At 51.0% G+C, this 20,899-nt stretch overlaps 11 protein-coding genes and 1 non-coding gene across 12 annotated transcripts; 4 read left to right on the top strand and 8 right to left on the bottom strand.

The window, feature by feature from the left end:
- Window positions 1-34: 34 nt before the first annotated feature.
- Window positions 35-1,334, bottom strand: ECU01_1585. Its single transcript, NR_183208.1, has one exon. It is a non-coding gene; the product is annotated as an 18S ribosomal RNA (ribosomal RNA).
- Window positions 1,335-3,656: 2,322 nt separating this feature from the next.
- Window positions 3,657-4,028, bottom strand: ECU01_1580 (uncharacterized protein; the record flags this gene model as incomplete). The annotated part of the gene is made up of 1 exon (NM_001415271.1): window positions 3,657-4,028. One exon carries the CDS (start codon window positions 4,026-4,028, stop codon window positions 3,657-3,659), a length of 372 nt encoding a protein of 123 aa, NP_001402244.1.
- An 859-nt stretch (window positions 4,029-4,887) lies between these two features.
- Window positions 4,888-5,502, top strand: ECU01_1570 (uncharacterized protein; the record flags this gene model as incomplete). The annotated part of the gene is made up of 1 exon (NM_001415270.1): window positions 4,888-5,502. The coding sequence occupies one exon, from the start codon at window positions 4,888-4,890 to the stop codon at window positions 5,500-5,502; it is 615 nt and encodes a 204-aa protein (NP_001402243.1).
- An 833-nt stretch (window positions 5,503-6,335) lies between these two features.
- Window positions 6,336-6,956, top strand: ECU01_1560 (uncharacterized protein; the record flags this gene model as incomplete). Its single annotated transcript, NM_001415267.1, has 1 exon — window positions 6,336-6,956. The coding sequence occupies one exon, from the start codon at window positions 6,336-6,338 to the stop codon at window positions 6,954-6,956; it is 621 nt and encodes a 206-aa protein (NP_001402242.1).
- A 71-nt stretch (window positions 6,957-7,027) lies between these two features.
- Window positions 7,028-7,333, bottom strand: ECU01_1550 (uncharacterized protein; the record flags this gene model as incomplete). Its single annotated transcript, NM_001415265.1, has 1 exon — window positions 7,028-7,333. The coding sequence occupies one exon, from the start codon at window positions 7,331-7,333 to the stop codon at window positions 7,028-7,030; it is 306 nt and encodes a 101-aa protein (NP_001402241.1).
- A 1,058-nt stretch (window positions 7,334-8,391) lies between these two features.
- On the top strand, window positions 8,392-9,156 carry ECU01_1540 (uncharacterized protein; the record flags this gene model as incomplete). The annotated part of the gene is made up of 1 exon (NM_001415264.1): window positions 8,392-9,156. The coding sequence occupies one exon, from the start codon at window positions 8,392-8,394 to the stop codon at window positions 9,154-9,156; it is 765 nt and encodes a 254-aa protein (NP_001402240.1).
- Window positions 9,157-10,032: 876 nt separating this feature from the next.
- On the bottom strand, window positions 10,033-11,028 carry ECU01_1530 (uncharacterized protein; the record flags this gene model as incomplete). Its single annotated transcript, NM_001415262.1, has 1 exon — window positions 10,033-11,028. One exon carries the CDS (start codon window positions 11,026-11,028, stop codon window positions 10,033-10,035), a length of 996 nt encoding a protein of 331 aa, NP_001402239.1.
- Window positions 11,029-11,670: 642 nt separating this feature from the next.
- On the top strand, window positions 11,671-12,501 carry ECU01_1520 (uncharacterized protein; the record flags this gene model as incomplete). Its single annotated transcript, NM_001415261.1, has 1 exon — window positions 11,671-12,501. One exon carries the CDS (start codon window positions 11,671-11,673, stop codon window positions 12,499-12,501), a length of 831 nt encoding a protein of 276 aa, NP_001402238.1.
- Window positions 12,502-12,747: 246 nt separating this feature from the next.
- On the bottom strand, window positions 12,748-14,607 carry ECU01_1510 (uncharacterized protein; the record flags this gene model as incomplete). The annotated part of the gene is made up of 1 exon (NM_001415259.1): window positions 12,748-14,607. One exon carries the CDS (start codon window positions 14,605-14,607, stop codon window positions 12,748-12,750), a length of 1,860 nt encoding a protein of 619 aa, NP_001402237.1.
- Window positions 14,608-15,365: 758 nt separating this feature from the next.
- Window positions 15,366-17,144, bottom strand: ECU01_1500 (uncharacterized protein; the record flags this gene model as incomplete). The annotated part of the gene is made up of 1 exon (NM_001415258.1): window positions 15,366-17,144. One exon carries the CDS (start codon window positions 17,142-17,144, stop codon window positions 15,366-15,368), a length of 1,779 nt encoding a protein of 592 aa, NP_001402236.1.
- A 461-nt stretch (window positions 17,145-17,605) lies between these two features.
- Window positions 17,606-18,205, bottom strand: ECU01_1490 (uncharacterized protein; the record flags this gene model as incomplete). The annotated part of the gene is made up of 1 exon (NM_001415256.1): window positions 17,606-18,205. One exon carries the CDS (start codon window positions 18,203-18,205, stop codon window positions 17,606-17,608), a length of 600 nt encoding a protein of 199 aa, NP_001402235.1.
- A 136-nt stretch (window positions 18,206-18,341) lies between these two features.
- ECU01_1480 (uncharacterized protein) lies at window positions 18,342-19,442 on the bottom strand (the record flags this gene model as incomplete). Its single annotated transcript, NM_001415253.1, has 1 exon — window positions 18,342-19,442. One exon carries the CDS (start codon window positions 19,440-19,442, stop codon window positions 18,342-18,344), a length of 1,101 nt encoding a protein of 366 aa, NP_001402234.1.
- Between the last annotated feature and the right edge of the window lie 1,457 nt (window positions 19,443-20,899).

The following is a 20,899-nucleotide window of genomic DNA, read 5'->3' as shown; positions in this document are numbered from 1 at the left end:
ACAAACAAACAAACATCCATCAAAACACAACAACATACTGATCCTGCTGCTGGTTCTCCAACAGCAGCCATGTTACGACTTATATCTTATCTAACACTCAGGACTCAGACCTTCCGATCTTCGTCCAGTGCGTCATCTTAGATAGCGACGGGCGGTGTGTACAAAGGACAGGGACACATTCAAAGCAGCTTCGTCAGCCGCTATTACTAGGAATTCCACGTTCAGAAGCCCCTTACACAGCTTCATCCCTCACAGCAGGCAGAAGCGCCATCTATCGTAGTGCGCGTGCAGCCCGCCTCATCTCAGGGCATAACGGACCTGTTCTCTTCCATCCCCTCCTTGCTCCGTAGAACACCGTCAAAGGGTCTCACATCTTACGCAACTTAAGACAAAGCTCACGCCATCCATTTAAAACGGCCATGCACCACCGCCGCATGCCTCATGCCATGCACTCACAGGCATCCTTCAGAGCCGGTAAGTTGCCCCGCGTTGAGTCAAATTAAGCCGCACACTCCACTCCTTGTGGTGTCCTTCCGTCAATCTCTTCAAGTTTCACTCTTGCGAGCATACTATCCCCAGAACCCGCATACTCAAGATTTCTCATGGACAACACACACTGTCCCGTCCAGTCGGCATCGTTTACTGCTAGAACTAAAACGGTATCTAATCGATTTCGATCCTCTAGCCTTCGTCCTTCATCGCAACATTAGTCCAAGAGCACAGCCTTCGCTTCCGCTCGTCCAGTCAGGGTCTTCGCATTTCACCTCTCGCCCAACTATCCAGTGCCCCTCGTCCTCTGCCACACACATCACTACATCCACACACAACCACAAACATCACACACAAAGACATACACAACAGACTACGGACATTTTAACTGCAGCATCCACCATAGACACTATTGGAGCAGGTATTACCGCGGCTGCTGGCACCCGACTTGCCCTCCAATCACATGCGACCCCTTTGCACTCGCACACACATCACTTCTCATAACCGCCTCCCCAAAGGATTAGGCAAGTTTCGCGCCTGCTGCCATCCTTGGACGTAGTAGCCATCTCTCAGGCTCCCTCTCCGGAACCAAACCCTGATCCCCCGTATCCCGTCTGCGCCTAGTTAGGCCATTACCCTAACTACCAGCTGATAGGCCCACAACTTACTTGCCAACCCCCACAGGGGCAGACCACTATCTGCAGTTTCCCGCAGCTACTGCTCATCCCGCAAACAAATCATCGTGCTATCACTGAGCCGTCCGCTAATCCCCCACAAAGAGTTCACAAGCATGCATGGCTTAGCCCCAGAGAATAGCATCCACGTCAGGCAGAATCAACCTGATGCCCCACACACACACAATCACTAACCATCAATCAAAAAACACACAACACCACTCCCCCCGCAAACGGCACCCCCCAAACCAGCCAATCATCCATCAACCCCACACACAACACTCACTCCTCTCAGCAGAGACACACACAATCAAGGCCCCCCACACTCACATTTTATCCCCTCCCTCTCCCCCAACACCACTGACCACAATTCCCCCGAGCACTCAACACTCAAACACACAACATCCCCTAGTCCAAACAGAACAGACCCAACAGCCCCTAGTCCAAACAGAACAGACCCAACAGCCCCTCCCCACACACACACACCCTCCAAACCATTCTCCCCCCATCCGAACACACCAATAAACACCCCTAACACCAATCAATCAATCAATCAATCAAACAAGCCCCTAAATCTCACACAACACCAATCACACACACAAAACAAACAACAAGCCAGAACTCTCACAACAACAAAAACACACTCCAAACAAACAAACAAACAAACAACACAGCTCCCTATCCCCCTCCACACCCTCCACTCATCCTTGCGTCCCATCCCACACAGCCCACACTCTAAGTCCCCACTCCATCCCAATCACAAACTACCCCCAAACGAGCCCCTAACAGTCCCCAATACACCCTCCAGCCAACCATCTCTCCCCCCTCCTGACAATCCAGAACACACCACACACCACACACCACACACAGCGAGCCCCTGACTGAATACCCGACCTTCAAACAACACACTACGCCCAAATCCCAGACAAACACACAGCAGAGCAACACACACTTCAAAATCCCCCTATCGTAAATAAACCTCCCCACACAACTCCCTTCACAACCCCCCCCCACACACACTCAAGACAACTGCAAACCGAAAAATCCCTTCCATCCAAACAGAGAGAGAACAACACACACACAAAGAGAAACAAAGAAACAGAAGCCGAGACCCAACCACTCCCACAACCCCACGCTGCTCACACACAACACACAGCTCCCTATCCCACAACAACCCCCACAACTCCATCTCCCATCCTAACACAACCTCACCGTCACAACATCACTGCTGCTCCCCAGAATCATAAATCCTGCTTCCAATAACCATCCACTAATCTCCGCCACACACACACAATCACACACCAACACCATCCAAACACACCACACTATCCTACTCCCGAAATCCCCTGCTTCTTCCATTCCCCGCCATCTCAATCCTTTCAATCACTACACTCCCCATCAATGAATCAAAGCGTGATCATTCACTCATCTTTTCTATCGTCCTCCCTCTCTCTTCATCCCACCTTCTCCGCAACACCTTCTCCACAACACCTTCTCCACAACACCTTCTCCGCAACACCTTCTCCACAACACCTTCTCCGCAACACCTTCTCCGCAACACCTTCTCCGCAACAAACCGCCCGAACAGACACCCGTATCAACGCCCTTATCGACATCCCAATCCATCCCAATCCATCCCATGCCCTCTAGTAAGTTTAGTACTTATCATTCCATCGAAGAATCCAAGTATTGTTATTGCAAACCAATCATACTGTATTCATCCTGCCACAATCGCGAGGGGAGAAGCACAGCCCATCCGAAAAGAGCTCCCTACTGCCCCAGACAGAGTCCCCATCCCTCTCCTCATCTCCGCCGCTCCTACCCATTCACCATCTGCCCTCCGCCATCCTACCTCCGCCATCCTAAATGGTTACTTCGCCTTACTCCACAACCTAAGAGAGTCTCCACATCCACCCCCCCCCCAAAATCAATAAACACCTCTCAACCCCCTCATCCCAACACCATCCCTGCCCCAACCACCCACCACATCGCCCTCCCCACCCAACTCCCCCAACACAGAGAGCCCCACACACTCACATCCACAAAATCCCCCACATAACCCAAACCATCCCAGTAGAAAACAAGAGCACAACCATAATCCCATTCGTTTTATTCATCACCCCCCAGATCATCCATGCCCTGCCCTGAAGACGGAGACCCCCACGAGATCCGAGCTGTTCAAACCATTCAGGCACACCATCTCAAATCCATCCTCCTTCACAGTTCAAACCTTACAACACACAATCCACAAACCCCCATCCTAATCCGAAGAACACCCATCTCTTGTCCATATCCTATGACCTCATACCGTCCCCCCACCGCCATCCTTGTTCCGCTCCTTGTCCAATCAGACAGAAGGTCCCACAACTCCACATCCATGCCTCCCTCCAACGTCTCCCTCCAACACTCCCGCCATTCTCCTCCTTCCATTCTCAGGAACCCCACAAGACAACCCCCCAGAGAACTCACACATCCATAAAAACCACCCCGTCTCTATCTCCTCTCAGAACTTCCTCCACACCCCCATCTCATCAAACTCCTCTGCTCCGAGTTCTCAGAAAGAGACTGACCTTCAGATCCGAGCTTCCGACCTCCAACTCCCCCGAGATCCAGGGTCCTCCACAGGAGAAGAACCCCTTCTTCAAGCCCCACCTCCCTTGCTCTCTTACCCATCTGCGTCCGTGTTCCGCCATCCTCTCCCTCCTCCCAGAGCCCCGAAACAGCTCCTTCACACATCTCCCTTTGGATACACCCCAACCTTGTCGCCATATACATTCCGCCCCCTTGAACCCAACACCATCTGCTTGATCGACTAACTCGTAACCTCCCCCGAGCCGTCATGCCTGTAATAGTACACACATCCATCCGATTCCTCAATTCATCACCATTCCTCTACAAACTTTTCATACTCCAGAGCCCCCAATCCCCAGATCCGAAGACTCAAATCGAGCCAGATTCCGAAGAGCTCAAATCAAGACACATCTCCTTGATCCATTCCACATCTTCCCCCGAAACCATCCCCCATCTTCAGCCCCTCCTAAACCTCCCGCCCCCATTAATGTATGTCCTCGATACATCTAGAGCCATCCTCGATACATCTAGAGACTCCCTGATAGATAGATAGATAGATAAATAGATAAATAAATAAGTAGGTAAGTAAGTAGGTAAGCAAGCAAGTAGACCCCATTCTTCCCTAAAACCCCCCAAAATCAAGACACATCAGAAGTACATCATATATATTCCAGCCCACAGACACCCACATCCGCCCAACACCTCCAACAACAATCCCACACTCCCTATCCTTGCCACCCTTCTTCACCTGCCCACACTCCTGTAATATGACACATCCCCTTTAAGACAAACAGACAGAAACTCTGCTTCCTTCTCAGAGCCCCCGATACACCGAGAATCCTTTCGGGCTCCGGCATCCAGCACTTCCACCACCCACAGTCAGTGCCATCCATCCCACCTCACAGCCCTCTCCTTACCCAATCAGTCGGCATCTCAGAGCCCCTGTGTCTGCCACAGCCACGCCAAAAGATCCCCCGATGTCGCCACAATCAACAGTCTCCCACAATCACATCCGGCAACCTACAAAGCCTACGACAGACAACCGAATCCTCTCAGCCCATCAGAAGACCCGTTCCCCCTCCACAATCCCCCCCGCACCCAGGCACATTTCTGCCCCGAGATCCTGCCGCCAATCCCCCCATTCATAACCCATATGTGCAAGGATCGCCAACACACATCCCGCCCACAGATCCAACACAACCGTGTCAAAACACCGCTCGCAAAGTTGACCTCAACTATCGCGAAAGGGCCTTTGCACAGGAGGAGCACCATGGGACGCCACAGGGCCGCCTATCACCGATGCTATAGGAGATCAAGCAAAGAATCGTCCGCCATCATCCCTTGCAAGACAAGAACCTACTCGACGGTATCAGAAACGGCCTGGAGACAAACGAACCCAAGCCCCAACGAACTGCTGCTGTCGATGCTGCCACCAGTGCCTCGACGCCCTAGAGGAGGCTGTCGTCCACTTCACGCCCCTCTTCTAAACAAGATGCCACAGACTTTTCCTGCTGCTTCCGAGCGGCCAATGCCCTCTCGACGACTATCCAAGGCCACTCAAAACGTTCAAACACGCCCTTCGGAGCGCCCTGCCCCATGTCACCGAAGGCCCGGACCAAGAGGTCCAGGAGGTCGAGATCCCCCAGAGGCTTGCCATCCTTGGTCTCTTGGCCCCGAGCTTGGTCTCTTGGCCCCGAGCGAGGTGCAGTTCGACTGCCTCGAAGCCAGCCGGACCTGGAACACCTTCATCGGTGCATACACGAAATAAGCCTCAAGCCCTCTACCTTCCCCATGGCATTGATACGCCTCTCTTCAGAGACAGTCAGGCGAGCCGTCCAGAAAAGCCGATCGCCAAACGTCCCAGAACCCCAGAGAGCGCAACCCCACGAGATTCTTCGGGATGCCACCACCGCCTTCGACTCCCTGCCCAAAAGCTCAAGTCCCTCAGGACATCATGTGCCCAAGCCGTCGATGATCTTCAAAGGAATCGAGGCCTTTTCTGCTGCATTCGATGAACGATGAACTAAGCCGGATGCTGCACGAAGCAGAGCATGCTGCACGAAGCAGAGAAGAACCCGTCCGCCCGAACGAAAGGACTGCCAATCTCGGAAGGGCCCTCTCCCCTCATAAGACTGCGTGGACTCCCATGCTCCATGCTCACTGCCATCCGTGCTTTCCTTCACCTTGCTAACCAACGACGAAACCAGGGCGAACACAGGATCAAACACTGCACCGTACTCGCCGCGCCATCACGCACCAGACCCGGAGACTCACCGAGCTGTTTGATGACCGTGCCCACCGCCCTGCCTCGTGCCCATCAATCAGCCCGCGACTACTCCACTCCATGACTGCACAAGAGGCTCCGGCGATACGACTGCCACTGCTGCTCATAGTCGGCTGAACACACGTCCCCCAGCGCCTGCCTGCTTGCCCGATTAAAGACATGTGAATATCCCCTCTTGAGCATCCGTGTGCTGGGCAGCAGTCCTTGCACGTCTCCGATCGATGGCCGCGCCCACCCAACTCCCCGAGACTGCCAAGCCAAAGCACTCCAACCAATCTGAAGCCGGTCCAGCCCCACTGGCTTCTCCAACAGCCCCCATGCCACGCCCTGCATCCCATCTAGCACCCATGCCTTCAGATCATCCAGACTTCCGATCCAAGTCCGCTCGTCTTAGATGCCAACCGCCCCGTACAAACAACTGCGGCACATTCAAACAACCACCGTCAGTCGCTGCCACTAGCCGTCCAAAGCCAGGCAACCCATTCCTCCAGCCCCCAACCAAAGGCACGCCTCCCCCAAAGAAGAAGAAGAAGAACCACACAGAAGGATGCCACACACACGAAGCCAATCCAGAACCAAACACCAAACACACAGAAACAGAGTCCCCCAAACCACAAACTTCTACACAGCATCACACTCCCATAACTATCCCTTCCTCCCTCCTTAGCCAGAACACCCAGAGAGAGAAAAGAGGCCTGCCACTCCTAACATCAAGGCCAAGCACCATCCCAGCAAACACTTATCAACCACAATCTCCGCACATCCACTCACACACCCCGCTCCAGCGCCCCATCTCCACTGCCCTCCTCCACCAAAACCTCCACATCCGAGCTCGGAACATCCGACACACAGGCAGACTCCACGGAAGCCCCACAAAAGGTGCCCAGACAGCCCAACAAGCACAGCCACATCCTCCAAAACAGCTAGCAACCCTCTAGCCGGCCTCTCCTCATCCTATAAATCAACCATAACGAATGCTCTCATCCCCTCTCCCGCAAAGCCTCCGCCATCATCTTCTCCATCCAATCATCCGGAGTCCCACACAACTCCTGCAGAACATCCGAGCTTCCCTCAGAGCCGCATCCCAAAAGCCAGGCCCTTGTCCATCCGCCCCTCCGCCAGGGAGCGGACATCGCCAGAACCCTGCCTCAACCCAAAGACACACATCCCCAGTCGCAGGACCAAATCCCCAGCACCTCAACACATCAGAGCCTGCCACAAAGCCCGCTGCGAGAGTCGCAAGGACAACCAACCCCAAGCAAAGGCCATCACTTCCACTCTCCTCCCTGTCCAAACCCACAGAAATACTCCGCATCGCCCTTTTCCGTCTTGATCGGCTGCCTCCACCGCCGCACAGCCTCTCTATCCCAATCGCCGGGCCCTCCCATCAGCCATCAAGAATCTCACCCACCTCAAGCTCCTTGCCAGGAAGGACATACCTGCACACCCCGCAGTCTCCAGCCATTCCGACAGAGAGACACCTAACCTCACCAACCAATTCTATCCATAGACGCAATTAAGACCTCGCTTCCATTGGAAACACACCTCATCCATCATCCGGGACCCCACCGAGAGTCCAAAGCCCGCCCCTGCCACTCTCTGGATAGACAGCACTGCACCGCCTGCCCTACTTCCCGAGGTCCCGCCCCACGCCCTTGCAAAGCACAGGAAGCCCCCCACGCCCTACCCCCAGCTCCCGAGATGCATTTGCGCCCTTCACCACAATCCCCACAAAGCGCCTGCTGCAATCCAGAGCTTCCAGCAACAGAGCCGCCGACCCCTGCCGAACATCCGACAGCCTTCCGCAGATCCCAAGCGCCTTCCCGCACACCTCGCACCTTCTCCCGAGAAACCCTGCACATCCTCTGCGAGAACCGTTGTCTTGCAGTTTCCAAAGTCGTCCACACACCAGACATACCGCCCAAGACCCCCGCCTCCCAGGCAGCGAGTAACCGGGCACATCGCACCGCAAAGCACCCAGCACGCCGCCAGAGCTGCAAACTCAAAGCTCCTAACCCGTGTGTTGGCCATCCGCTCCGCATCCCCTCTCCGAAGCACTCCCCACGGCACTGCACTCTCCGCGACATCCCCACCGAAAGAAGCTCCACCTTCTCGACAATCCCAGGGGAGCGAACAAGAGAAAGACACCGCCCCTCATACAACCCACAATCCTAGAGCCTCTGCCTCATCCAGTCCTCTCTCCCCATAACATTTCCAGCTCTACAGACCACCCAGACCCTAGCCCCGCCATCAAACCCAGTCCCCCCAACAATACACGCCATATCCTACTCACAACGAAGTCCCTACTACTAATTCTCACACACCCAATCATATCAGCATATCCATTTCATCCATACTTCTTCTCTACCCCACATGAACATCACACACGTTCCAGAGATACACAGAACTGACAAGCAACACACCGAAAACCTGCGACACTGGAGGAAGATCCTCGGCATTGCTCCATTCGTCTCAATTGTATTCCCTGCCATCATGTACTTCATCTCCGACGAAGACAGTTTTAAAAAGAGTCTTCTCCTCAGGTTCATCACAATACTCCTCCCCTTTTCATACTCAGCGGTACAGTATGCCATACTACTCCACACCACACCATACTACACCCTCAATCTCCTATTTCTTGCATTCGCCGCCATCTCCATCCTTTCAATCACTGCACTCCCCATCAATGAATGGAAAGGTGATGATTCACTCATCTTTTCTATCGTCCTTCCCTCTCTCTTCATCCCACCCACCTATCTCCTCTCCACCTCCTGCCGCCTTGTTCCAGGACAAACCGCCTTCACAGATACTGGCATCAACGTCCTTATCGACATCCTGATCCTACTATGCCCTCTAGTAAGTCTTGTGCTCGTATGTAAAGAACCCGAGTACCGTCTTCTCTCTGCAGTCCCATTCCCCATACTCATCCTGGCACGGTTGCTCAACGACAGGTATTGCCCATCCGAAAAGAGTGCTCCGCCTACTGCCCCATGGAGAGTCGCCATCCTTGTCCTCATCCTCACCTCTGCTGCTCTTATCTACGCATTCATGATGTGGACACCCATTGCCATCCTAAATGGTTACTTTGGCTTACTTCACAAGCTAAGAGAGTCTTTCCTTTCACTAAGGCCTGATTAATAAACAGTTCTCCACTCCATCTATCGACACGCTCTTAGGCCACACAGACCATCCCTAACACCCACCCACCAGATCGCTCTGCTCTCTTCAGTCAACATACATAAACACACACACACATCCAGGAGATCCCCACATAACCCAAACCATGTCAGTAGAGAACAAGAGCACAACCATAATACCATTTGTTTTATTCATCAACACATCACTCCACTCAGATCATCCATGGCCTGCCCTGAATCCTGAGACGCCGGAGAACCAAGGTGTTCAAAGGATTCCTCCACACTATCTGGAATGATCCTGTCTCCTTCACCTTTCAAACCTTACTCCCAGAGGATACTCAAACTTGCCGCATCCTGGTATTCCTTATCCTCATCTATCTTCTCAACGTCGCTCGTCTCACCAAGATTGCCCCCCATCTCACAGCATCCCCCATCCCCTCTATTCCTGTAACCCGGAACATCAGGTGGTACACAATTGGGCACCCACTAGGAGAGTCCTTGAACATCCCAACCTCCACCACTCCTGCCATCCTCCGCTCTCAAGAACCCCACCACCAGACGGCCTCGAGAACTCCCGCCCTTGGTGTAATCTCCTGCATCCATGAAGAGCCTGTCTGCATCTGGGCTCTTGAGAAGTTCCAGCACACCCGCTATGTCATGGAACACCTTCTGCTCCTGATCTCTTCAAGAGACCTTCCACCTCTCCTCGCCTCCCCTGTCCCACTCCTCCTTGATCTTCTCTGGGCTCTCCACCGAAGAACCCTTCTGTGGATCCTGAAGCGCTTCTGGCCACCCCTGCTTTTCTTGCCTGTCTTCCTGCGTGCTCCTCCAACCTCCACGAACGGCATCTCCGCTTCCTCACTCGCCTCCCCCTCCCTCAGAGACTCCCCACTCTTCTTGCTCTTAGTCTTCTCCTCTCCGGATCCTGCTCCCGATCCCTCTTCTCCATCTCACTTCTCTGCCTTTCCTTGACTACATTCGCAACCTTGTTGATATATCTCCTGTCTATCTCCTCTCCCTTCTTCCCCAGCAGCATCTGCTTGACTAACTCCCTTGTAACATCTCCTCCATGCTCTCTGTGTGCATCTAATAACAGACTAGTGTTAACAACAGTACATTCTAAGTATAGACCGCGGCTAATCTCATCTTCATCAACCTTTGCCTTCAAAGCCTTTCTCACGCTTCCCTCTGCCAACAGCCCCATCAGCTCCTCCTCTTCCAACTCAAGGCAGATCTCCTTGCATGCATTGCACACTATCTTCTCTGCCTCAACTACCCGCCTCAATCTTTCCGTACTATAAAGAAACCCTGCGCGTTCCTTAACCCTACTCCAAAACCTTCGATACTTCCTTTTCTCTTCTGCAGACACTTCACCAAGTGCATTTTCTATCATGTCGCTAAGTCTGTTTATGATACTTTTTCCATACTTCACTACATGACCATCTCCCGCTTTGTTGCATTCAAATATCATTTCATGCACTGTTTCCAACGACTCGCTAAACATCTTGCGGCCTCCCTTGTACACCTTTGATGCACCTGCAGATATCTTCTTCAAGTACCCGTCCATCATTTCACTAAACAGCCTCTCAGATCGATCATCCTTGTATGCTATCCCGCCAACCACAAAATACCACACCGCGTGAGAAATATTGTGTTCTAAAAAGGATGCAACACGTCTCCTGGCATTTCCCTTCAAGTCGCCGTACTTCGTTGTCGGTAGCACAGCAATATTGTATCCCTGGAACATAAACGGGAATACTATCACCTGGCTATCTGGCCCGAGTGTAAAGGCGGCAGCCTTCTCCAATCGTGGGGAGCAGTCCATCACACCAGCCGCTGCAACTAGCGTCCATGCTGCATAGATCCGCCTCATGGGCCAGATCTTTCCTCCTGCTTAGTCGCCTCCATCTCCTTTTCATATGACGTCGTGATGTCTCTCAGCGGTGCTTGCTGCCCTGCACAGGTCATTTCCTCCAAGGCATAATGTCCTTTTGCTCCTTACCTCTTCACCGCAGAACCTTCTCAAACTAGCCCATTCCATCCACCTACAGAGCATCCTGCCTGCCGCAGCTCCCCCCGCCATCGCTCCCGCACAAGGCTGCACACAACTGCCCGGCCCCATAAAGCCCTCGTCAGCACACATGGCCCACAGACCACGCCTTGTCCCCACACCCAACCAATTGACCATAAACACGTATCCTGCTGCTTACCTATCACGGCCTTTCCACAACCCGAATCCTGCCCGCTGACACTGACGGCTCCACCTATCCCACTCCCGGCCCGCTACTACCGCCGTGTCGGTGGCCATGCTCTTCTATCTCCCTGGAAGCTACTGTCCCCACCCATCGCCCTGCTTGTTTCATTCAGGCGAGATTGCCCGGGAAGAACTCCCCCAAGCCTCCGCACACACGAAACAAGGCGTCTAACCAACGCCAGGAACACTCGCCCACCATTGGTCCTTGCAGCCGCCATCTGCTGTACCCCCACCCAATATACGTCGATCCCCTGACCCTTCATGGGTATCATAGACGTCCAGAGGTCTCATTTGACTGCCACGCCGTCCAAGGAGAGGGATGCACCAGCACACCCTCCCCCCACAATCTTGCCTGTCTGTATCCTTTTTCCATACACATCTATTGCACTTCCTGTCCTCATGTACTACATCCCGGAGAAAGGCCAATTCGACCAAAATCCCTTTCTCAAGCTCATTGCAATACTCCCTCCCTGCCTGTACTCGGCGGTCCAATTCCCTCTCCTCTTCCTCGGCAACCCCGAGTCTTCCTGCACGCCTCGACCTGCATTATATGCAACACTCTATCTGCTCCTGGATGCCTCTCTCCTTGCATTTTCTGCCATCTCCATCCTCTCGATTGCTGCATTCACCACTACAGAATGGAACAGCGATGAGGTTGTGGCCGTCTGCTCCACCCTCCTCCCCTCCCTGCTCGTACTGCCTGCCCACCTGCTATCCACCTCCTGCGCCCTTACCCCAGGGTCAATCGGATTCACAGACTCCTCTGTCGACATTCTCATTGACCTTCTGATGGTGTCACTCCTTGCAGCAGGCCTAACGCTGAATGTGGACGAGTCCTGGCGCTTCTTCCCCTACATCTGCATCAGCTCCCTCGTCCTTGTCCTGGCAAAGTTGCTCCGGAAGAGCAGCTCCATGCCCAGAAGGGACCCTGCGCCTGCTCCAGCCTGGAGGATAGCCGCCTTTGTCCTTATCTTTGGCCTTTCCATGTTTGTTTACTTTTCCATCCTCTATGAGTGCCTGCTCATTTTCGGCAACCATTTCCCCTGGTTCCCAAGCCAAGCACCTTCCAACGACTTGACGAATAAATGGTAGCCCGGGACCTTGCATACACACAGCCTACTGCCTTCAATGGATACCCCACACCATCTGTATCCTCCTTCCTCCCCATCCACCTCCTTTCCAGCCTAGCTACATGTCGTGTAAGTTCTATCCAGCCACACTCCTTCTATTTACGTCCCTGCCCTGCCATCCGAAGCATCTGAATAACGTCAAGCAATACTTCGTCCACTCACTTCATATATTTATTATGTCCATATGCCACATACACATAGTATGTCATCAGATCTCAGGAATCCGAAGAATAGTGAGAGTCCGGAGAACCTCGCTGGTGTTCTTGGGATTCCGGTACTCTATCCTGAACTCATTCCCATTACTCGTCATTTCACACCGGACACCAGGAGGATACCGAAACCCAGACATATCCGAGGACTCCTCCTTCTTTATCTCATCCACATCGTCTCCCTTCCCAAACGACGAGCCTCCGACCATTCCTGCCCTCTCAGTCTCCGTGGGCCTGAACATCAGGTGGTAGACCACACTCTCTCCTCTCTCGCCCTTGAAAAGCCCAACCTCGACCTTTCCCACCTTCTTCTCCCCTCCCTCCTCAAGTATCCCATTTGCTACCATCTTCCATCTCTCACTCCCGCCCTTCATGTACTTGCCAGTCCGGAAAAAAAACCTGTCACACTCCTTGCTCTTGATGAGCTCTGAAACTTCCACTATGTCATGCACCTTCTTCTGCTCCTTAATCTCTTCAATCGATCTATTTTTCCACCTCTCCTCGCTTCCTTTGTCCAGTTCACGCTTGATCTTCTCAGCACTCCTCTTCCACCGGAGAACCCGGCTGTGTATCTTGTAGTGGTGCCCATCGCCTTTTCTCTTCCCCTTCAAGCTCTTCTTACGCCGAGCCCCTCCAACCGCCGTCTCTACCAACGGAACCTCCGCACTCTCCTCCTCTTCTGCCTCTACACCTTCTTCTTCTTTTCCGTCCTCTTCCTTACTCTCCTCCTTAGCCTCTCCTGCACCCCTCTTGCCTCTCCCTTTACTCTCCTCCCTCTTCTCCCTCTTCTCCCTCTTCTCCCTCTCCTCCCTCTCCACCATCCTCAACAGCTCCTCCTCATTCTTGGCTCTTTCCTCCTCCCTTCTCTTTCTTTCTTCCATCTCTCTCATTTCTTCCAACCTTTTTCTCTCTCTAACTTCACGAACTGCATTGTTGATGCTCTCATCATCAATACCTTTATGCTCTATAAATGCTTGCTTGAATACTTCTGCCATAATGTCCACACTCTTATATTTCTCATCTGTACTCACCAGTTTATGGTGATCTATATAACTAATTAGCGGCACCTCAATATCAGTGTAAGGCATTACTATCTTTAAGCACAAATGTCTTGAATATACTTCCATAATAAAGCTCATTCTGTCTTCATCTTTCTCCCAGACATATGCACACACATCGCATATTATCTTCTGTGCCCTAACCATCTCCTCTTGCCTTTCTTTGGTACACAACCTTTCTCCATGCTCCTTGATCTTCCACAGCATCTCCTCTTCTTTCTTCCTTTCCTCAGGCGACAGAGACCCTGGTATCCCCTGCATCCGATCCTCTGCAGAGCGGGCAAGCCGTTGTCCAAACTCACTCACCATACTGACATTTTGCTTAAATACTTCCATCACCAGGTCCATCAGCCGGATCCCAGATCTTCTCCTGGCCCCCTTATACAGGGAAACAGGATCTGAATCCCTGGAAACGGTCGCCTCAAAAACTTCGTTTATCAAACTTTCAATCCAACTACTACCTCCAGGCACATGCATCCATACCATCAAACGCCACACCAGCCGTCGAAGTTGCATAACAACTCCTTCGACATACTTCTTTTCACTTTTATCTACATCCTGGTATCTTGTGGTTGGGAGTGCAACAACTCTATCTCCATGAAAAATAAATGGAATCATCACTCTTGTGTCTAAGCAGAGTTCTTTCTCGAATGTTCTTATCCTCTCCACCTCTGAGTCATACAACTTACGGGAAAAGGCTTTCTCAAGTACTTTTCTTACCTTCTTCATGCCTTCAGACTCCTCCACATCGGACCCGTGCAACCCCCCCCCCCAAGCAATCCAACCATGCACACTACCCATGCCCTCATTACTCGCCAAGGGCACCCACTTATTAGACTCCCGATGCTCTCTCCTTTGCTCCCCTGGATCCCTCGCCAAGCCTCTTATGCACTCTCTTCCCGTAACATCTCCAATTCTACACGTCACCCAGATATCAACACTAGCATAGAGTTAATACATGACACCCTGTACGCCGGCATCCCCTATTTCTCCCCAACCTTCTGCCTCTTACATTTGCCATCGTCTGATCAGTACAGCCATTGTCCATAACTGGAAACGGAATCTCAGTTCACTCTCCTTTTCCGCTGTTTTCTCCCTCTTCTTCTATTCCTCGCCTATCTCCCTCCCTTCTTTCTGTCTTGTCCCAGGACAATAGGGTTCATGGACGCCGGCATCACCATACAGACATGTTGATATCATTATGCTATGTGGCAAGCTTAGCACCTATGTGTGAGAGACTATCCTTTCTTTGTCGCCATCTTCCCTGTTCTTGTCTGGTGGATTGTTCAAGGAAAAATCCTTTCCACCAAGCAGAATCCCCTATGCAACCTGAGAGTAGATGTCTTATCCCTGCCTTTTCCTTGGCTATCCATTTCTGATATATATCCATGGGCGTCTTTGATGATCACTTCGATCAATAATCAAGTAGAAACATATCATTCCACTCTTCCACCACATCCAAGCCAAGGAAAATCGGCCCGTCGTAACAGAAAATGCACAGTAAGGAACAGAACACAAGCATAACACTATTTGCTTTATTAATCATCACATCACACCACTCAGATCACACATGGCCTGCGCTGAATCGTGAGACGCCGGAGAACCTCAGAGGTGTCAGAGGGATTCTCCCACACTATCTGGAATGATCCTGTTTCCTTCACCGTTTCAAACGTTACTCCTTTTGGATACACAAACATGCCCTCATCCTGGTATTCCCTATTCTTATCTATCTTCTCAATGTCATTAGCCTCAGCAAACTCTGGGCTCATAACATCTCCCATCCCCTCTATCCCTGTAACCCGGAACATCAGGTGGTACACAACTGGGCATCCACTAGAAGAGTCCTTGAACGTCCCAACCTCCACCACTCCTGCCATCCTCTTTCCTCCGCTCTCAAGAACCCCAATCGCCACCATCCTCTGCCTCTCACTCCCGCCCTTGGTGTACTTTCCTGTATCCATGAAGAACTTGTCTGCATCTTCACTCCTGAGAAGTTCCAGCACACCCATTATGTCATGGAACACCTTTTGCTCCTTGATCTCTTCAAGAGACCTTCCCTTCCACTTCTCCTCGCTTCCTTTGTCCCACTCATCCTTGATCTTCTCAGGGCTCTTTCTCCATCGGGAAACCCTTCTGTGAATCTTGTAGCGCTTCCGACCACCCTCACTTTTCTTACCTGTCTTCCTGCGTGCTCCTCCAACCTCCACGGACGGTATCCCAACCTCCTCACTCGCCTCCACCTCCTCTGTTTCGCTCTCCTTCTTCTCCTCTTCCTTGGCCTCAGAGACTCCCACACTCTCCCCTTTCTTCTTGCTTTTTGCCTTCTCCTTGCTCTTTGCCTTCTCCTTGCTCTTCGCCTTCTCCTCGTCCCTCATCAGCTCTTTCATATTCTTTTCTATCTCCCTTTCTCTTCTTCTCTGCCTTTCCTTGACTACATTCGCGACCTTATTGATATATCTTTTGTCTATATTCTTTCCCTTCTTCCCCAGCAGCATCTGCATGACTAACTCCTTTGTAACATCTCCTCCATGTTCTTTGTGCGCATCTAGTAGCAGCTTAATATCAACAAAGGCACATTCTAAATATCCCCTATGGCTGGCTTTCTCTTCACCAAGCTTCGCTTTCAAAGCCTTTCTCATGCTTCCCTCAGCAAACAGTCCCATCAGCTCCTCCTCTTTCAACCCAAGGCAGATCTCCTTGCATGCATTGCACACCATCTTCTCTGCCTCAACTATCTGCCTCCATTTTTCTGTATCACGAAAAGACTCCACATACTTCTTATCATCATTCAAATCACTTCGCATCTTCTCTTTTTCTTCTTCAGACATCTCGGAAGGCATGCTTTCCATCTTACTATCAATTTCCCTTATAAGACTCTCTCCATACCTTGCCATCTGCCTACTTCCCTTAGAGTCACATTCAAATATCCTTTCATACACCATTTCCAGCATCTCACTAAACGTCTTGTTCCCTCTTATGTATATCCTTGATGCATTTATGGATACATTGTTCAAATACTTCGACATCATCTTATCAAACAGTTTGTCAAATCGATCATCGTTTTTGTATGACACATGCCCGACCACGAGATCCCATACCACACTAGAAAGACTGTAGAGTAAAAACTCAGGATCTTTCATGTACCTGGTGCTTCTTTTGTAATCGCTGTACTTCATTGTTGGTAACATAATGATATTATCTCCTCCAAAGGCAAACGGAAATATTATTGTCTCATTATCTGGATCTAATTCGAAGGAGACAGCATTCTCTTCTTCCGAGGAGCAATACATTACATCAACTACGACAATTAAGACCCATGGAGCATGCCTCCACCACATAGGGCACGCCCCTCTTTACCCAATTTGCCACTATCTCCTTTTCCTTGCGATATTGGAATATCAAGAGGGAAGCCACCAACCTGCACAGGTGATTTCTCATAAGCCATAACGGGGCTCTTTCCCTACCTCCTCAACATCCAACACGCAACTATCCTCGAGCCACACACTCTGTCCTATAACTCACTCCGCTAGCCCTGCAGTGCATGTATGCATTTGTGTTAACACGAAACAACTCCAATCTCCTGGAGTCTCTCTTGTACCAAAACGTAAGACTGGGCTCTCAAGATACTCTTGCAAGCTACCCATTATCTGTAAGATGAGCAGAATTCTATCGTCCAATACAATCAGATGGCGATCTTCTACACAGCCATCGTAGGTATAATCCTAATCTCCATCCATATAAATAACACCCAGATAACAATAACCTTCATTCCATTTATTTATATATCCACCATAGCACATCACCGAATCTCAGGAATCCGAAGAATAGTGAGAGTCCGGAGAACCTCGCTGGTGTTCTTGGGATTCCGGTACTCTATCCTGAACTCATTCCCATTACTCGTCATTTCACACCGGACACCAGGAGGATACCGAAACCCAGACATATCCGAGGACTCCTCCTTCTTTATCTCATCCACATCGTCTCCCTTCCCAAACGACGAGCCTCCGACCATTCCTGCCCTCTCAGTCTCCGTGGGCCTGAACATCAGGTGATAGACCACACTCCCTCCTCTCTCACCCTTGAAAAGCCCAACCTCGACCTTTCCCACCTTCTTCTCCCCTCCCTCCTCAAGTATCCCATTTGCTACCATCTTCCATCTCTCACTCCCGCCCTTCATGTACTTGCCAGTCCGGAAAAAAAACCTGTCGCACTCCTTGCTCTTGAGGAGCTCTAAAATCTCCACTATGTCATGCACCTTCTTCTGCTCCTTAATCTCTTCCACGCTCTTGCCTCTCCACTTCTTCTCATAGCCCTCATCCAACTCACGCTTGATCCTCTCAGCACTCTTCATCCACCGGAGAACCCGGCTGTGCACCTTATAATGGTGTTCTTCACTCATCCTCTTTTCTCTCGATCCCTTCTTCTTGCGCCGAGCCCCTCCAACCGCCGTCTCTACCAACGGAACCTCCGCACTCTCTTCCTCTTCTGCCTCTACACCTTCTTCTTCTTTTCCGTCCTCTTCCTTACTCTCCTCCTTAGCCTCTCCTGCATCCCTCTTCTCCCTCTCCACTCTTGCCCTCTTCACTCTCTACCATCCTCAACAGCTCCTCCTCATTCTTGGCCCTTTCCTCCTCCTTTCTTATTCTCTTCTCTTCTTTTCTTATTCTCTCAGCTTCTTTTCTCTCTCTAACTTCACGAACTGCATTGTTGATGCTCTCATCATCAATATCTTTATTTCCTAAAAATACCTGTAAGACCAACTCTCCCGCAACATCCACCTGATGTTCTTCGTACGTCCTTATTAGCTTAGAGTGGCCCATACAATGAGCTAACAGCCCTTCCACACCTACACTAGGATCTACCATTCTTAAACATAGATGCTTCGAATATGCCTCAAGAAGAAAACTCCTTCGGTCACTCTCCCGCCCCCAAATATATGCACACGCATCGCACATTATCTTCTGTGCCTTAACTATCTCTTCCTGCCTTTTTTCGGTACACAACCTTTCTCCATACTCCTTGATCTTCCATAGCATCTCCTCTTCTTTCTTCCTTTCCCCAGGCGACAGAGACCCCGATATCCTCTGCAGACGAGCCTCTGCCAAACGAGCAAGTGAATCCCCAAACCTGCCAACCATACATCTATTCCGCCTGAACACTTCCACCACTAAGTCTACAAACTTCATTCCGTCTCTCTTCTTGCCATTCTTGTACAGAGCAACGAGATCAGGCCTCCAGAAAGAGGTCGCCGAAAAAACCTTGTGCGTTAAATCAGAAATCCAATCTCCACACCCCTCCACATATACACACACCATCAAGTGCCATGCCAGCCCTGGAAGCAGCTTGATAACTCTTTCGGTATACCTTCTTTCTTCCTTCTCTATCTCCCAGTATCTCGTGACAGGCGATGCAACAACCTTACTACCATGAAAAATAACTGGAATCAGCACCTTCGTGTCAAAGCCAACAGTTCTCTCAAGAGATCTTTCCATCTCTTCCATCTTTGACCTGTCAAACCTACAATCCAAAGCCTTTTCATGCATTTCTTTCATCATCTCCATTTCTTCAGTCTCCTCGACCCGAGAGCCATGCAGCCCTCCAAGCAGCCCAAGAACACAAGCCGCCAGTACTCCCATGTTTCAAGGGTCTACACACTCCGAACACCCATCTTACCGCTCCTTTTAGGACCTTCATCCAAAAACTCCATTCACACAGTCCGCTACACAATATTGCCACCACCATTTAATATCACACAATATGTCCCAAGAGGAAATAGAACGCTTCACTGGAACCATGGAACACAACACCCTCTGAGCACTCAATCAGGCGCCAATCCTGGCCCATCAAGCTCTCCTTTACACATACGCCATCCTCTCTCCACAAACACTGCCAACACCCAAGAATCACTCTCAAGTGCCACATAGCAGGACACCGAGAGTCGCTCGCAATGGGAAACAACAATACAACCTCAGCCCACCTATGTTCTTTGCACCTTCAGCCATTATCCATCCTGTCCAGGAGAGACCATTGATGGCCTTGCCTTAGGACCGGGCATCGACCACAGTGTGCTGATCCATCCCATAAAACACTCTGCTCCCCCCAGAATCTCATGTTTCTAGCATCGCCGTCACCTCCATCGGTGCTACCCTCGCATTCACCGCCATGGGTGCAAAAAGAATAGGCTATCCTTCTTGCACCGTCGTTCTTCTCTACCTACATCCAGATCCATTTGCTACCCACCTCCTGCAATTCCACAACAGGACAAACTCACCTTGCAGACACTACCACCTCCATCTCTGTCGGCCCAACCATATCTAACAGCCATGCTCACGGTCTCCTTAGAGCCCCATGAGCCTACTTCCATTCCGTTGCAGCCTCTTCCATATCTATCCTGCTAATCCCATCCGAAGAAACACTCTTTCAATCCAAGCAGAACTCCGCCTGTTTCTCCACGGAGAGTGGCTGCTTTCCCCGTGCTTATTTCAGTTATCCCTGCCCATGCACTCACTCCACTGTGCCATCCATAGCCATCCAAATCCACTGCCTTGCTCTATCAAATCGTTACCCAACATCTTCTCAGAAGTGGACACGCTCACCCAACAGCTCCCACTGCCAGAAAACTATGAGCCGTCTCTCCCTAAAGCTCTACCATGCTATCATCGGATACCTAATCTTGCCAGTTCCTGCCAGATGTCTTTGGCATGAACCATTAGGAAACCCCGCTTATTACAACAGAGAGGGGAAAGAACCGTCTTTTCTTGATGTCTGCCTACAGACTACCACCACCCACATCCCATTTCCATATCAGCCTACCCACACACAATGCTCAAATAATAAAGCCTTCTAATTCATTTTCTATTCCCATATATTTATTATCTATAGCTCCACCAGCTCGCCGAAGTTTCTCCAGAACAGTAGGGCTCCGAATAACCTTGCTGGTGTTCCTGGAATTCCAACACGCCACCTCAAACTCATTCTCATCCTTCATTACCTCACATCGCGTGCTCCGAGGATACGAAAACCCGGACATGTCAGAGAGCCCTCCTGCCCTCTCTTCTAGCTCATCAACACCATCCTCCTTCCCAAACGAGGA

Source organism: Encephalitozoon cuniculi, chromosome I, assembly GCF_000091225.2.
Source record: "Encephalitozoon cuniculi GB-M1 chromosome I, complete sequence".
NCBI lineage: Eukaryota > Fungi > Microsporidia > Unikaryonidae > Encephalitozoon > Encephalitozoon cuniculi.
The sequence above is the reverse complement of the archived record's forward strand: the minus strand, read 5'-3'. Positions and strand labels throughout refer to the sequence as shown.